The sequence below is a fragment of the Ranitomeya imitator genome, chromosome 5 (genome assembly GCF_032444005.1).
Source record: "Ranitomeya imitator isolate aRanImi1 chromosome 5, aRanImi1.pri, whole genome shotgun sequence".
In the NCBI taxonomy this organism is placed as follows: domain Eukaryota; kingdom Metazoa; phylum Chordata; class Amphibia; order Anura; family Dendrobatidae; genus Ranitomeya; species Ranitomeya imitator.
In genome coordinates this window covers 380180954-380196256 of record NC_091286.1, presented here as the reverse complement: position 1 = coordinate 380196256, position 15303 = coordinate 380180954, and the positions used below count along the sequence as shown (strand labels likewise).

The 15303-nt window shown below is 41.4% G+C and overlaps 1 protein-coding gene across 3 annotated transcripts in view; it reads right to left on the bottom strand.

Annotated features, from left to right (window-relative positions):
* DST (dystonin) overlaps positions 1 to 15303 on the bottom strand; it is a 750022-nt gene that overhangs the window by 177716 nt on the left and 557003 nt on the right. For 2 of the 3 annotated variants that reach the window (XM_069726743.1, XM_069726744.1), the window contains one exon: positions 1457 to 1609. In XM_069726743.1, coding sequence (XP_069582844.1) covers positions 1457 to 1609 — 153 coding nt within the window. Of the gene's footprint in view, positions 1 to 1456; positions 1610 to 3509; positions 3744 to 15303 lie in introns of all 3 variants that reach the window. The other variant, XM_069726742.1, reaches the window with a different exon arrangement.

Here is a 15303-nt window from a genome sequence, read left to right as displayed (position 1 = left end):
TCCATGAACCCACTTGGACAAAGCATGCAAAGGAAAATGGTAGACAGCGTCCAGCAGGTGATGAGCTTCAAAACATCTTTATTCCGCCATACAAAAGATGCGATGTGCTGATCTGTCACAGCAGAAGTATGCTTGAAAAAGACCTGTGACAGGTAGAAAGGTCGCATCCTTTGTATGGCAAAATAAAGATGTTTTGAACCTCATCACCTGCTGGAAGCTGACTGCTATTTTCCTATGAATAAAAGCTGTAGACATCGATCGTAGATTTTATACCTAAGACTATTTGAAAAGTTAATTATCATTTATATACATATATATACATGTATATATATATATATATATATATATATATATATATATATATTTTAGATGACAATAAAAGAAATTCTGAATTGACAGAAGCAGAAGAGAAGGTGCTTGGCGTGTTACCAAATATATGCAAATTGCATATGACTATGGCAGGTAGTGACAACGCTGGGACTGTGAAATAGTGTGAAATCCTAGGGACTCTGTCAGAAAGCTGTATAAATCGGGTCAAGATCAGACCGCAATGCACGGATTAGCCGGCGGCTCTCATGACCCGAGAGTGACAATTTCATATATTTCTATGCAGCTATCACATTCGGGTCATGAGTAGCAGCCAATTTCAGAACTGCGGTTCGATCTTGGTCTGATTTGTATGGCCGTCTGACTGCGCCCTGACAGTGTGAACATTACACTCTGCAGAGATTAGACCTTCTGCCTAATATTTTACCCCTTTTAATCCCTTCAAGACATGCACATGTCAGAGTGGGTGTATGGAGTGGGCTCACAGGTTGAGCCTGCTCCATACCCAGCAGATCATGGCTGTGCGTTAAAAACAGGACCTGCCTCTAACAATTGTTAACTTGCTAAATTCTGCTGTCAAACTCTGACAGTCGCATCCAACATGCGGCATGCCATTTCAATCCCTCATTTTTGCCCCCGTGAAAAGATCGCTGGTTGCCAATGGGTTGCTATGACAGATCTCAGAAAATGTCAAAATGTCAGCACAACCCCAACATTTGTTTTGCATACTTCTGATTTTTTTCACCACTAAAATAACACAAAAAAACTGGACATATTTGGTATCACTGTAGTCGTACTGATGAGCAGAATTATAATGCAAGGTCACTTTTAACAACAAATGCCCATTGTAAAATCAATTCCCTAAATAAATGTCACAATTGCGCTTTTTAAAAATTTCACCCCACTTGTTTTCAATTTTCCCATTTCCAGTACACCATGTAGTTAAATTCAAAAGTACAAATCATCCTGCAAAAAAACAAGCCCTCATGTGTTTACATGGACAGAAGAATAAAAGAGTTATGGCTCTGGGAAGAAGAGGACGAAAAAACGAAAATGCATAAAAGGAAATTGGATGCATCATGAAGGGGTTAATATGATGACGCTTTTCAGATACAACACAATCCCATACCTCGTACTCAGCCTGGCAATGCTGCAGATCAGCAGGGTTGTCCCGAGCAGATAACGTGTCTTGGTGGCCAATAAGCCGGTTCTCTGTCTGGGTGAGCAGGTCACCGATTTCCTGCAGCTTATCTTTGTGCTCCTGTAGTTGTACTTCAGCGTCCTGCAGGAATGAAAGAAGGTCAAGAATGAAGGTCCATTGTACAAGAGCAGCAGATAAAAGTCACAAATGACAGTGTGCTGTAAACATGGTCACAGTGGATCAAGGCTCAGCAAGGCGACTGCAGTGTAGAAGAAGAAAACATGGCGTTCATCTCAAAGAATTGCAAACAGATAAGGTGAGAGAGATTTCAAAGCCTAACCATGCACAAGTTAAAGTAGACGATTCAACTGCGCTGATGATCCCAGTGTCTCTCCATCCGGGAACCTGTGTTAATAATGATGCAGAAAAAGACATATCAAACAGATGTTAGTACTGAAATATGGATGTTAAAGCAAGATGTACATTTAAACAGGATGCAAAAGATTATGTTCTATAAGCTTGGCTGAAAATATTAATGACCCCTCTCCTTTTTAAGTAACAGTTACCTCCTCCTTTTTCCTATTAGGGACTTAAAGGGGTTTTAGCAAGAACAAAATTTTAATCAACATTTTAATCAATAGATCGTTCAATAATAATTTCCACAATTGAATGTATTTAAAAAAAATGTTCCTGTGCTGAGACAATCTTATAAATGTGCCCCTGCTGTGTACTGTGTAATGGCTGTGTCTCACTGTGCAGGACCATGGTCTGATCATATCACAGCTCCTGGGCGAAGGACAAAGCAAAAGGGTATACAGACATTACAGAACGGGGTCACAGCGGATTCTTTCTGTGAGGTGAAACATTTACTTCACAGAAAGAATCAGCAGTGATCCCGTGCATTAATATCTGTACACTCTCTTTTGTGTCCTCCCCTGCCCAGGAGCTATGGTATGATCAGACCATGCTCCTGCACGATCAGACACGGCCATTACACAGTACACAGCAGGGGCACATTAATAAGATTGTCTCAGCACAGGAACATTTTTTTAAACACATCAAATTGTGCAAATTAATTTTATTCCAAGATCTATTTATTAAAATGAACTTTATTAGAGGGAAAACCCCTTTAATTGCCTATAACAGTTTAACATTGCCACAATTGAAATCAGCTCCTCATGTACTGACTTTATGGGGAGCTATAGGGTATGTGCAGATTCTGCTCTGAAAACCACCTGAAGAAATGCTAAAGAAACGCTCCAAAGAATGAACACAAGTATTTTTATGTAAAAACGACTTGCTGTTCTTTTGTTCAGTTTTTGGATTGTCTTTTCCTTTTCAGGTTTCCAAAAAATGAGCTGACCATTATTCGGGTATCTTTTGCAGTGACGACACCTTGAAGTTTTGAAAACTAGAGGTTTATTCATTGTTGTGGATTTTGAAAAAAAAAAAAAGATCTGGAAAATACTAGTTAAAGGGACACTGTCACCTGAATTTGGAGGGAACAATCTTCAGCCATGGAGGCGGGGTTTTGGAGTTTTTGATTCACCCTTTCCTTACCCGCTGGCTGCATGCTGGCTGCAATATTGGATTGAAGTTCATTCTCTGTCCTCCATAGTACACACCTGCGCAAGGCAAGATTGCTGCTGGTGCAGGCATGTACTACGGAGGACAGAGAATGAACTTCAATCCAATATTGCGGCCAGCATGCAGCCAGCAGGTAAGGAAAGGGTGAATCAAAAACCCCAAAACCCGCCTCCATGGCTGAAGATTGTTCCGTCCAAATTCAGGTGACAGAGTCCCTTTACAAAAGTTCCAAAAAATGATGTAAGAATGCCTAATAAATAAATACAACAGCATAAACCAGACGGCTAAAAGGAGAACATTTTTTGGCTGAAGGTACAAACCAACTACTGCAAACGACACAAAACAAGCACTGTTTAGCTATAGAAAACATGAGTTATGCTTCTGCTACGAAAGAAGTACAAAAAGTAAATTCCAAACCGCTATGAGCAAGCGCCACATGCACCAGTAGTCAAACCTTCTGCTCATTCAGGTCTTGAGCGGCCAGCAGGCGACTTTCTAAAGCCTCCATATGTGAAGAGATCCATTTTTTAGCCTCCTGAAACCTCTTCTGTGTCGCATTCAGTGATCGTAAAAGCTCCTTGCTCTGATTTGGTGAAAGATCCTGGGCATATTCTGATATAAAGAACTGGACATCAAAAGCCGTGGTCTCCAGCTCTACCTTCTGTCCCGAAACGTCATTGCTAAGAGCCTGTGTGGCAAAAAACATGGCTGTAGCATTAAAGAATATCTTTAGAAAACATATAGAACACTATGATATTACTATAAAATTGGGGATCAAAACTAGACACTAGGAAAAATAAAAAAAAAGTCATAAAATTTCATATGAAATCCTTTTAAAAAGCAGAGTAACATGAATCCCTTTGATATGTATCAATATTAACACCTTGGGGACCAGGCTTATTTTGGTCAGCTGCGTGATGGTTATTTTTATGTTTTTGGTAAGTGGAATAAACTGAAATAAAGAAAAACAGCACCATTTTTAGACCATCCAAGCAAACTGACATGGTAACTTTATCCTGCAGGTTAATAAGATAATGAGAATACCAAACATTTAGATTTTTTTCTTTGTTACTATTGCTCATAAGAATCATTTTAAATTTAAAAAAAAAAAAAAAAAAAACAGACTTTTTTGGCCTTTAATTCTGGAACACAGATTGTTTCTATTTTTGCAACAAAAAAAAAGAGCTTTGTGAGGACTTTTTTCACTTTTTCATTAATTTATTAGTTTTATTTTTAGAGATAATCTAAAATACCATTTGTGGCATTGTTTAGTTGGATAAAAGTTCCCAAATCAGGATGCATGCAGGATAGATAGATAGATAGATAGATAGATAGATAGATAGATAGATAGATAGATAGATTAAAAACAAAAAAATAAAAAACAAAAAAGATTAAGAGCAGCACAAAAAAAATCATAATTAGGGTGCAAGGCCCCCAGGCGGAATGTACCAAACCTTGTTACAGAAGTATAAAAAATGGAGGCAGCACACCATTCATAGTTGAAGTTAGAGGGCCATGCTTAGTAACCCGATGTTTACCCTGGTTACCAGCGTAAACGTAAAAAAACCAAACACTACATACTTACATTCCGGTGTCTGTCCTCCGGCGCTGTGCTTCTCTGCACTGACTGTGAGCGCCAGCCGGAAAGCACAGTGCCGGGGGACAGACACCGGAATGTAAGTATGTAGTGTTTGGTTTTTTTACGTTTACGCTGGTAACCAGGGTAAACATCGAGTTACTAAGCGCGGCCCTGCGCTTAGTAACCCGATGTTTACCCTGGTTACCAGTGAAGACATCGCTGAATCGGCATCACACACGCCGATTTAGCGATGTCTGCGGGAGTCCAGCGACGAAATAAAGTTCTGGACTTTCTGCTCCGACGAACGATGGCACAGCAGGATCCTGATCGCTGCTGCCTGTCAAACTCAACGATATCGCTAGCCAGGACGCTGCAACGTCACGGATCGCTAGCGATATCGTTCAGTGTGAAGGTACCTTTACCCTATTCATGAAATTCTTATATATTGGATCGCCTTGTTCATTAATTTGTTATTTTTGCCCATCCTGGGCAAATGGCTGAATGTCCGCCATCCATTCTGATGATGCGGAGGCTTCCGTGGGGAGTTCTTATGTCCTTCCAGTGACTGAAGTGACACCGGTTCCAGGAGCAGTCTACTGTGTTGCTTGAGAAAGGCTCAACACGAGCCGGAACGTCGCTGTGATGGGCTATTAATATTAAGCACCTCTTAACTTCAACTATGAATGGTGTGCTGCCTTAATTTTTTGGACTTAGGTAGGTAGATAGATAAATAGATAGATAGATAATTGACAGATTATTTATAAAGTGGCATGTAATAGTTTGGGCACCCCTCGTCAAAATTACTGTTATTGTGAACAGTTAAACAAGATGAAGATGAAATGATCTCTAAAAGGGCTAAAATTAAAGATGACACATTTCCTTTGTATTTTAGTAAAAAACATATTATAAATTTCTATATATATATCTACTATATAATTGTCTAAGGGTCACTTCCGTCTTTCTGTCCTTCTCAGCAACGGCCACAGTCCGATTAGTCCCTCCCTACTCCCCTGCAGTCGGCGCCCGCTCCATACTCCCCGCAGTCACCACTCACACAGGGTTAATGCCAGAAGTAACGGACCACGTTATGCCGCAGGTAACTCACTCCATTACCACCGCTATTAACGCTATGTGACCAAGTTTTTACTATTGATGCTGCCTATGCAGCGTCAATAGTAAAACCATCTAATGTTAAAAATAATTAAAAAAATAACAAATCATTATATACTCACCTTTCGCGACGCTCGGGTGACCTCCGGCAGGTTCCGGTGCCAAGAATGGTACAGGAGAAGGACCTGCCATGACGTCACGGTCATGTGACCGCGACGTCATCACAGGCCCTGCGCGCCTGCGCGAGAAGGACCTGCCATGATGTCACGGTCATGTGACCGCGACGTCATCACAGGCCCTGCGCGAGAAGGACCTGCCATGACGTCATGGTCATGTGACCGAACTACAAGGGGCTCTCGGAAGGTGAGTATATGTTTATTTTTTCTTTGTTAACCTGTGACATATTTGGCTGGGCAATATACTACATAGCTGGGCAATATACTACGTGGCTCTGTGCTGTATACTACGTGACTCTGTGCTGTATACAACGTGGCTCTGTGCTGTATACTACGTCGCTGTGCAATATACTACGTGGCTCTGTGCTCTATACTACGTCACTGGGCTATATACTACGTCACTGGGCAATATACTACGTGACTGGGCAATATACTACGTCACTGGGCAATATACTACGTCACTAGGCAATATACGTCACTGGGCAATATACTACGTGCCTGGGCAATATACTACGTGTATGGGCAATATACTACGTCGCTGGGCAATATACTACGTGGCTGGGAAATATACTACCTCACTGGGCAATATACTACGTGGCTGGGCAATATACCACGTGGGTTGTGCAATATACTAGGTGGCTGGGCAATATACTACGTCACTGGGCAATATACTACGTGGCTGGGCAATATACTACGTGGGCTGAGCAATATACTATGTGGCTGGGCAATATACTACGTGGCTGGGAAATATACTACGTCACTGGGCAATATACTACGTGGCTGGGCAATATACTACGTGGCTGGGCAATATACTACGTGGCTGGGCAATATACTACGTGGCTGGACAGTATACTACGTGGCTGGGCAATATACTACGTGGCTGGGCAATATACTACGTGACTGGGCAATATACTACGGGGCTGGGCAATATACTACGTGGCTGGGCAATATACTACGTGGCTGGGCAATATACTAAGTGGCTGGGCAATATACTACGTGGGCTGTGCAATATACTACGTGGACATGCATATTCTAGAATACCTGATGCGTTAGAATCGGGCCACCATCTAGTGTGTGTGTGTATATATATATATATATATATATATATATATATATATATAGTCATTTTTTAAATTTTAAATATTATGAAAAAGAAAATGGGCTGATGCAAAACTTTGGGCACCCTGCATGAATAGTACCTAGTAGCACCCCATTTTGCAAGGACCACAGCTTGTAAACGCTTTATGTAGCCAACCAAGAGTTTTTCAATTTTTGTTTGAAGGATTTTCATCCATTCTTCCTTGGAAAATTCTGCTAGTTCTGTGAGTTTCCTGAGTCGTCTTGCATGCTCTATAATTTTGAGGTCTAGCCACAGATTTTTAATGTTGTTCAGATCAGCGGACTGTGAGGGCCATTGTAAAACCTTCAGCTTGCGCCTTTTGAGGTAGTCTATTGTGGATTTTGACGTGTGTTTAGTATCATAATCCATTTGTTGAAGCCATCCTCTTTTCAACTTCTGTTTTTACAGATAGTGTTATGTTTGCATCAATAATTTGTTGAAATTTCATTGAATCCATTCCTCCCACTACCCGTGAAATGTTCTCCATGGATTTAGCTGCAACACAACCCCAAAGTATGATTTATCTACCCACATGTTTAATGGTTGTCGGAATGTTCTTTTCCTGAAATCTTTGCCCTTTTTTCTCCATACATATCTTTGATCACTGTGTCCAAATAGTTCTATTTTAACTTCATCGGTCCACGGGACTTGTTTCTAAAATACATCAGTCTTGTTTAGATGTTCTTTCGCACACTTATGTTGAGGACACAGGAGAGGCTTTCTTCTAATGACTTTTCCATGAAGGCCATATTGCGCATTAGAACAATGTACCACAACTCCAGAGTCTGCTAAATCTTTCTGAAGGTCTTTTGCAGTCAAGTGGGGGTTACGATTTGCCTCTCTAGCAATCCTACGACCAGCTCTCACTGAAATTTTGATTAGTCAATTTGAAAACATTTTGCTATCTTCTTATAGCCTTGTACTGCTTTGTGGGCCTCGAGCATTTTCATTTTCAAAATGTTAGGCTGCTGCTTAGAAGAACCCAAGGCTGGTGTTCTTTGGCACAAGGTTAAATGAGGCTGGCTTTTTATAAAGCTATGAAATTTGCATTACCTAGCCTTTCTTAACGATGATCGTGAACAAGCCATAACCTTAACAGGCTAAATAAAGATTGAAACCTTGGTCAAAGTTATTCTGAGCATACAAATCTTCAAGGGTGCCCAAACTTTTGCATCAGCCCACTTTCCTTTTCGTAATATGTAAAAAGTGACAGTATATTATTTTTTTGCTTTAAATACAAAGGAAAAGTGTCATCTTTAACTTTAGGCCTTTTAGAGATCATTTCATCTTCAATTTGCTTAAAGAGGACTCACCCAGGCATGAACCAGTCTTAAGCACCCAACAGCCCCCCCCCCCCCCCCGATTTTCTGGGCTGTCGGCGGCATTTCACTGCACATCACAGCCCAGTATTCAGTGTTCACTTTCCCTCTCTCCTCTGCTTTCATTGGCTGTAACCATGCACAGGATACTGGGCTGTGACATGCGGTGAAATGGAACCCACAGCCCAGTCAATCAGTGGGGGTACATACGACTGGGTCACACCTGGGTGATTTTAGTAAATTTGGGTCACCTGGGGAAATTGGGGAAATTTGACATGCAACCGCTTAGCATATGATTAGTTCTGCAGATTTTACTCCTAAAAATCAAAATAATTAATAAATATTTTATTTTAGTATTTTATAACTTCGAGGGGGGGGGGGAAGAAAAACTTCCACTCAACAATCGGGTCTAGAAAGTGCAAAAAAATACTTTATTTGGAAACACATAGAAGTGGTGGCAGCAGCGGAGAACCACCAATATAACAAACACCAGGCGCTAGGTACCCACATTGGCCACAATAATAAATTCACAGATATACATATGTATGTAAAAAGAGAAAAAGGGATGTCCTGACCACATACTACTCCACATACATAGGTACAAGAGAAAGGGGGAAAGTATATCCACTTAGTACTTTTCCCGGCTCGCAGTGGAGCTACACATATAAAGAAGTAGAGATGGCAAAAAAACAGACAGAATACATCACCGTATGGTATGAGCAAGTGCTGGCCAGTGAGGGTCCCGGCGCCCGCCCCAACGCGTGTTTCGGAACACCTTCGTCAGGGGGCACCCTTGACCATATTGGTGGTTCTCCGCTGCTGCCACCACTTCTATGTGTTTCCAAATAAAGTATTTTTTTGCACTTTCTAGACCCGATTGTTGAGTGGAAGTTTTTCTTCCCCCCCCCCCTCTTTGTGTATTTAAATAATCAACAACTGGTCAACTATATATCCATGGCAGGCTTGGTCCCCGTTACTTTAAATATATTAGGACTGATTTATCTATATATGTTGTGACCATGCACTGGCACTGTCTGCCGCCAGTCACCGTTCTCCGTCTTTATTATTTTATAACTTCACCTATGGCTTTCAACACTACCTGAATCTTTCTGGGCATGTTCTTGATCAGATCAAAGTATGTCTCTACCGAAATCTGATCCTACATTTGTTCTACACGTTCCCAAAATTGGGGCATACTAGTTGACTCACTTGGGTATGTATACTGATTTTTCTTTAACTGTACCCCCAAGTGTTCGATTGGGTTGAGGTCTAAGGAATGTGAGGGCCAATCCAGCACCTCTACTTCATTGTCATTGAACCATTTCTTTCACAATCTCGACGCATGCTTAAAATATATTTCTAACGGCGCTATTGACATTAACCCCTTTCTGGCATTAGACGTACTATCCCGTCGAGTTGGTATGGGCCACCGACGGGATAGTACGTCTAACGTGATCAGCCGCGCTCACTGGGGGAGTGCGGTCGATCGCGGGCGGGTGTCAGCTGACTATCACAGCTGACATCCGGCACTATGTGCCAGGAGTGGTCACGGACCGCTCCTGGCACATTAACCCTCGGAACACTGTGATCAAACATGATTGCAGCTTTCAGGCTACATAGGGAAGCATCGCGCAGGGAGGGGGCTCCCTGCGTGCTTCCCTGAGACCCTCGGAGCAACGCAATGTGATCGCGTTGCTCCGAGCGTCTCCTCCGTCCTCCTCCCTGCAGGCCCCGGATCCAAGATGGCCGCAGGGCTCCTTCCGGGTCCTGCAGGGAGGTGGATTGCAAGCGGCAAGCCTCCTGAATTGCCTGTCAGATCGCTGATCTGACACAGTGCATTGCAAAGTGTCAGATCAGCGATCTTACACTTTACCATGATGTCCCACACTGGGACAAAAAAAATATTTCCATGTGTTAAAAAAAAAGGAAATCCTAAATAAATAAAAATAAATATTGTTCCAATAAATACATTCCTTTATGTAAATAACAATAAAAAAATAATAAAAGTACACATATTTAGTATCGCCGCGTCTGTAACGACCCGACCTATAAAACTGTCCCACTAGTTAACCCCTTCAGTGAACACCGTAAAAAAAAAACTAGGCAAAAACAATGCTTTATCATCATACCGCCGAACAAAAAGTGGAATAACACGCGATCAAAAAGACGGATATAAATAATAATTGTACCGCCAAAAATGTCTTCTTGTCCCGCAAAAAATGAACTACCATACAGCGTCATCAGCGAAAAAATAAAAAAGTTATAGCTCTCAGAACAAAGCGATGGAAAAATAATTATTTTTTCTATAAAATGTTTTTTTTATATAAAAGCGCCAAAACATAAAAAAATGATATAAATGAGGTATCGCTGTAATCGTACTGACCCGAAGAACAAAACTGCTTTATCAATTTTACCAAACGCGGAACGGTATAAATGCCCCCCCAAAAGAAATTCACGAATTGCTGGTTTTTGTTTATTCTGCATAACAAAAATCGAAATAAAAAGCGATCAAAAAATGTCATGTGCCCGAAAATGATACCAATAAAATCATCAACTCGTCCCGCAAAAAACCAAGACCTCACATGACTCTGTGGACCAAAATATGGAAAAATTATAGCTCTCAGTATGTGGTAACGCAAAAAATATTTTTTGCAATAAAAAGCGTCTTTTAGTGTGTGACAGCTGCCAAATACAAAAACCCGCTATGAAAACCCGCTATAAATAGTAAATCAAACCCCCCATTATCACAGCCTTAGTTAGGGAAAAATAATAAAATAAAAAAATGTATTTATTTCAATTTTCCCATTAGGGTTAGGGTTGGGGCTAAAGTTAGGGTTAGGGTTGGGGCTAAAGTTAGGGTTGGGGCTAAAGTTAGGGTTGGGTCTAGAGTTGGGGTTAAGGTTTGGATTATGTTTACGGTTGGGTTAGTGGTGTGTCAGAGTTCGGGGTATGGTTAAGGTTGGGATTAGGGTTAGGGGTGTGTTGGGGTTGGGATTAGGGGTGTGTTTGGGTTAGGGTTGTGGTTAGGGTTGGTAATAGGGGTGTGGTTAGGGTTGGGACTAGAGTTAGAGGTGTGTTGGGTTAAGGTTGGAGTTAGAATTGGAAGGTTTCCACTGTTTAGGCACACCAGGGGCTCTGCAAATGCAACATGACATCCGATCTCAATCCATATAATTTTGCACTGAAAAAGTAAAACTGTGTTCCTTCCCTTCCGAGCTCTGCCGTGCACCCAAACAGTGGTTTACCCCCACATATGGGGTATCAGCGTATTCAGGACAATATGGACAACAACTTTTGTGGTCCAATTTTCCTGTTACCCATGGGAAAATACAAAACTGGGGGCTAAAAATTCATTTTTGTGGAAAAAAGATTTTTTATTTTCACGGCTTTGCATTATAAACTTTAGTGAAACATTTGGTGGTTCAAAGTCCTCCCACATATGGGGTATCAGCATACTCAGTACAAATTGGACAACAACTTTTGGGGTCCAATTTCTCTTGTTACCCTTGGAAATATACAAAAGTGGGGGCTAAAAAAATAATTTTTGTGGAAAAAAAAACATTTTTAATTTTCACGGCTGTGCGTTATAAACTTTAGTGAAACACTTGAGGGTTCAAAGTGCTCACCACACATCTAGATAAGTTCCTTGGGGGGGGTCTAGTTTCCAAAATGGCGTCACTTGTTGGGGGTTTCTACTGTTTAGGTACATCAGATGCTCTGCAAACGCAACGTGATGCCCACAGACCATTCCATCAAAGTCTGCATTCCAAAACGCCACTTCTTCCCTTCCAAGCTCTGCCATGCACCCAAACAGTAGTTTTCTACCACATATGGGGTATTAGCATACTCAGGACAAATTGGACAACAACTTTTGGGGTCTAATTTCTCCTGTTACCCTTGGTAAAATAAAACAAATTGGATCAGAAGTAATTTTTTTGTGAAAAAAAAAAGTTAAATGTTCAGTTTTTTTCAACATTCCAAAAATTCCTGTGAAACACCTGAAGAGTTAATAAACTTCTTGAATGTGGTTTTGAGCACCTTGAGGGGTGCAGTTTTCAGAAGTGTCACACTTGGTTATTTTCATTCATATAGACCCCTCAAAATGACTTCACATGTGATGTGGTCCCTAAAAGAAAATGGTGTTGTAAAAATGAGAAATTTTTTGAAACTTTTTGCCAAATTTCCATTTTTTTCACAAATAAACTCAAGTAATGTCGAGGAACTTTTACCACTAACATTAAGTACAATATGTCATGAGAAAACAGTGTCAGAATCACCAGGATCCGTTAAAGCGTTCCAGAGTTATAACCTCATAAGGGACAGTGGTAAGAATTGTAAAAATTTACCTAGTCATTATAATAATAATAATTTAATTTATATAGCGCCAACATATTCCGCAGTGCTTTACAAATTATAGAGGGAACTTATACAGACAATAGACATTACAGCATAACAGAAATCACAGTTCAAAAAAGATACCAAGAGGAATGAGGGCCCAAACTATGAGGAAAAGGGGAGACACGAGAGGTGGATGGTAACAATTGCTTTAGTTATTTGGACCAGCGATAGTGTAAGGCTCAGGTGTTCATGTAAAGCTGCATGAACCAGTTAATTGCCTAAGTATGTAGCAGTACAGACACAAAGGGCTAATAACTGCATAAAGTGTATGAGAACATGTTGCGAGGAACCTGATTATGTTTTTGATTTTTGAATGGGCCACACAGGGATAGTTTTTAATGCGTTGGGGTGGTAGGCCAATCTGAACAAATGAGTTTTTAGGGCACGCTTAAAACTGTTAATATTATTATTATACATCTATATATATAATTGTCTAAGGGTTTTTCCGTCTGTCTGTCTGTCTGTCTGTCTGTCTGTCTGTCCTGGAAATCCCGGCTCTCTGATTGGTCGAGGCCGCCAGGCCTCGACCAATCAGAGACCGGCACAGCATCGACGTAGAAATCCCGCGTCTCTGATTGGTCGAGGCCGCCAGGCCTCGACCAATCAGCAACGGGCACAGCGACGATGATGTCATAAAGGACGTAGAAATCCCGCGTCTGATTGGTCGAGGCCGCCAGGCCTCGACCAATCAGCAACGGGCACAGCGACGATGATGTCATAATGGTTGCCATGGCGACGATGATGTCATAAAGGTTGCCTCAACCAATCAGCGACGGGCACAGTGTGCCGCGAATTCTGGAATCATCATTGTCCATATACTACGGGGACATGCATATTCTAGAATACCCGATGCGTTAGAATCGGGCCACAATCTAGTCTATATATATAATTGTCTAAGGGTTTTTCCGTCTGTCTGTCTGTCTGTCTGTCTGTCCTGGAAATCCCGGCTCTCTGATTGGTCGAGGCCGCCAGGCCTCGACCAATCAGAGACCGGCACAGCATCGACGTAGAAATCCCGCGTCTCTGATTGACACTTCTATATTGATCAGTCCTCCTGACACTTCTGTATTGATCAGTCCTCCTGACACTTCTGTATTGATCAGTCCTCCTGACACCTCTATATTGATCAGTCCTCCTGACACTTCTATATTGATCAGTCCTCCTGACACTTCTATATTGATCAGTCCTCCTGACACCTCTATATTGATCAGTCCTCCTGACACTTCTATATTGATCAGTCCTCCTGACACTTCTATATTGATCAGTCCTCCTGACACTTCTATATTGATCAGTCCTCCTGACACTTCTATATTGATCAGTCCTCCTGACACTTCTATATTGATCAGTCCTCCTGATACCTCTATATTGATCAGTCCTCCTGACACTTCTATATTGATCAGTCCTCCTGACACTTCTGTATTGATCAGTCCTCCTGACACTTCTATATTGATCAGTCCTCCTGACACTTCTATATTGATCAGTCCTCCTGACACTTCTATATTGATCAGTCCTCCTGACACTTCTATATTGATCAGTCCTCCTGATACCTCTATATTGATCAGTCCTCCTGACACCTCTATATTGATGAGTCCTCCTGACTCTTCTATATTGATCAGTCCTCCTGATACCTCTATATTGATCAGTCCTCCTGACACTTCTATATTGATCAGTCCTCCTGATACTTCTATATTGATCAGTCCTCCTGACACTTCTATAATGATCAGTCCTCCTGACACTTCTATATTGATCAGTCCTCCTGACACTTCTGTATTGATCAGTCCTCCTGACACTTCTATATTGATCAGTCCTCCTGATACCTCTATATTGATCAGTCCTCCTGACACTTCTATATTGATCAGTCCTCCTGACACTTCTGTATTGATCAGTCCTCCTGACACTTCTATATTGATCAGTCCTCCTGACTCTTCTATATTGATCAGTCCTCCTGACACTTCTATATTGATCAGTCCTCCTGATACCTCTATATTGATCAGTCCTCCTGACACTTCTGTATTGATCAGTCCTCCTGACACTTCTATATTGATCAGTCCTCCTGACACTTCTATATTGATCAGTCCTCCTGACACTTCTATATTGATCAGTTCTCCTGACTCTTCTATATTGATCAGTGCTCCTGACACTTCTGTATTGATCAGTCCTCCTGATACCTCTATATTGATCAGTCCTCATGACACTTCTGTATTGATCAGTCCTCCTGACACTTCTATATTGATCAGTCCTCCTGACACTTCTGTATTGATCAGTCCTCCTGACACTTCTGTATTGATCAGTCCTCCTGACACTTCTATATTGATCAGTCCTCCTGATACCTCTATATTGATCAGTCCTCCTGACACTTCTATATTGATCAGTCCTCCTGACTCTTCTATATTGATCAGTCCTCCTGATACCTCTATATTGATCAGTCCTCCTGACACCTCTATATTGATCAGTCCTCCTGACACCTCTATATTGATCAGTCCTCCTGACTCTTCTATATTGATCAGTCCTCCTGACACTTCTATATTGATCAGTCCTCCTGATAC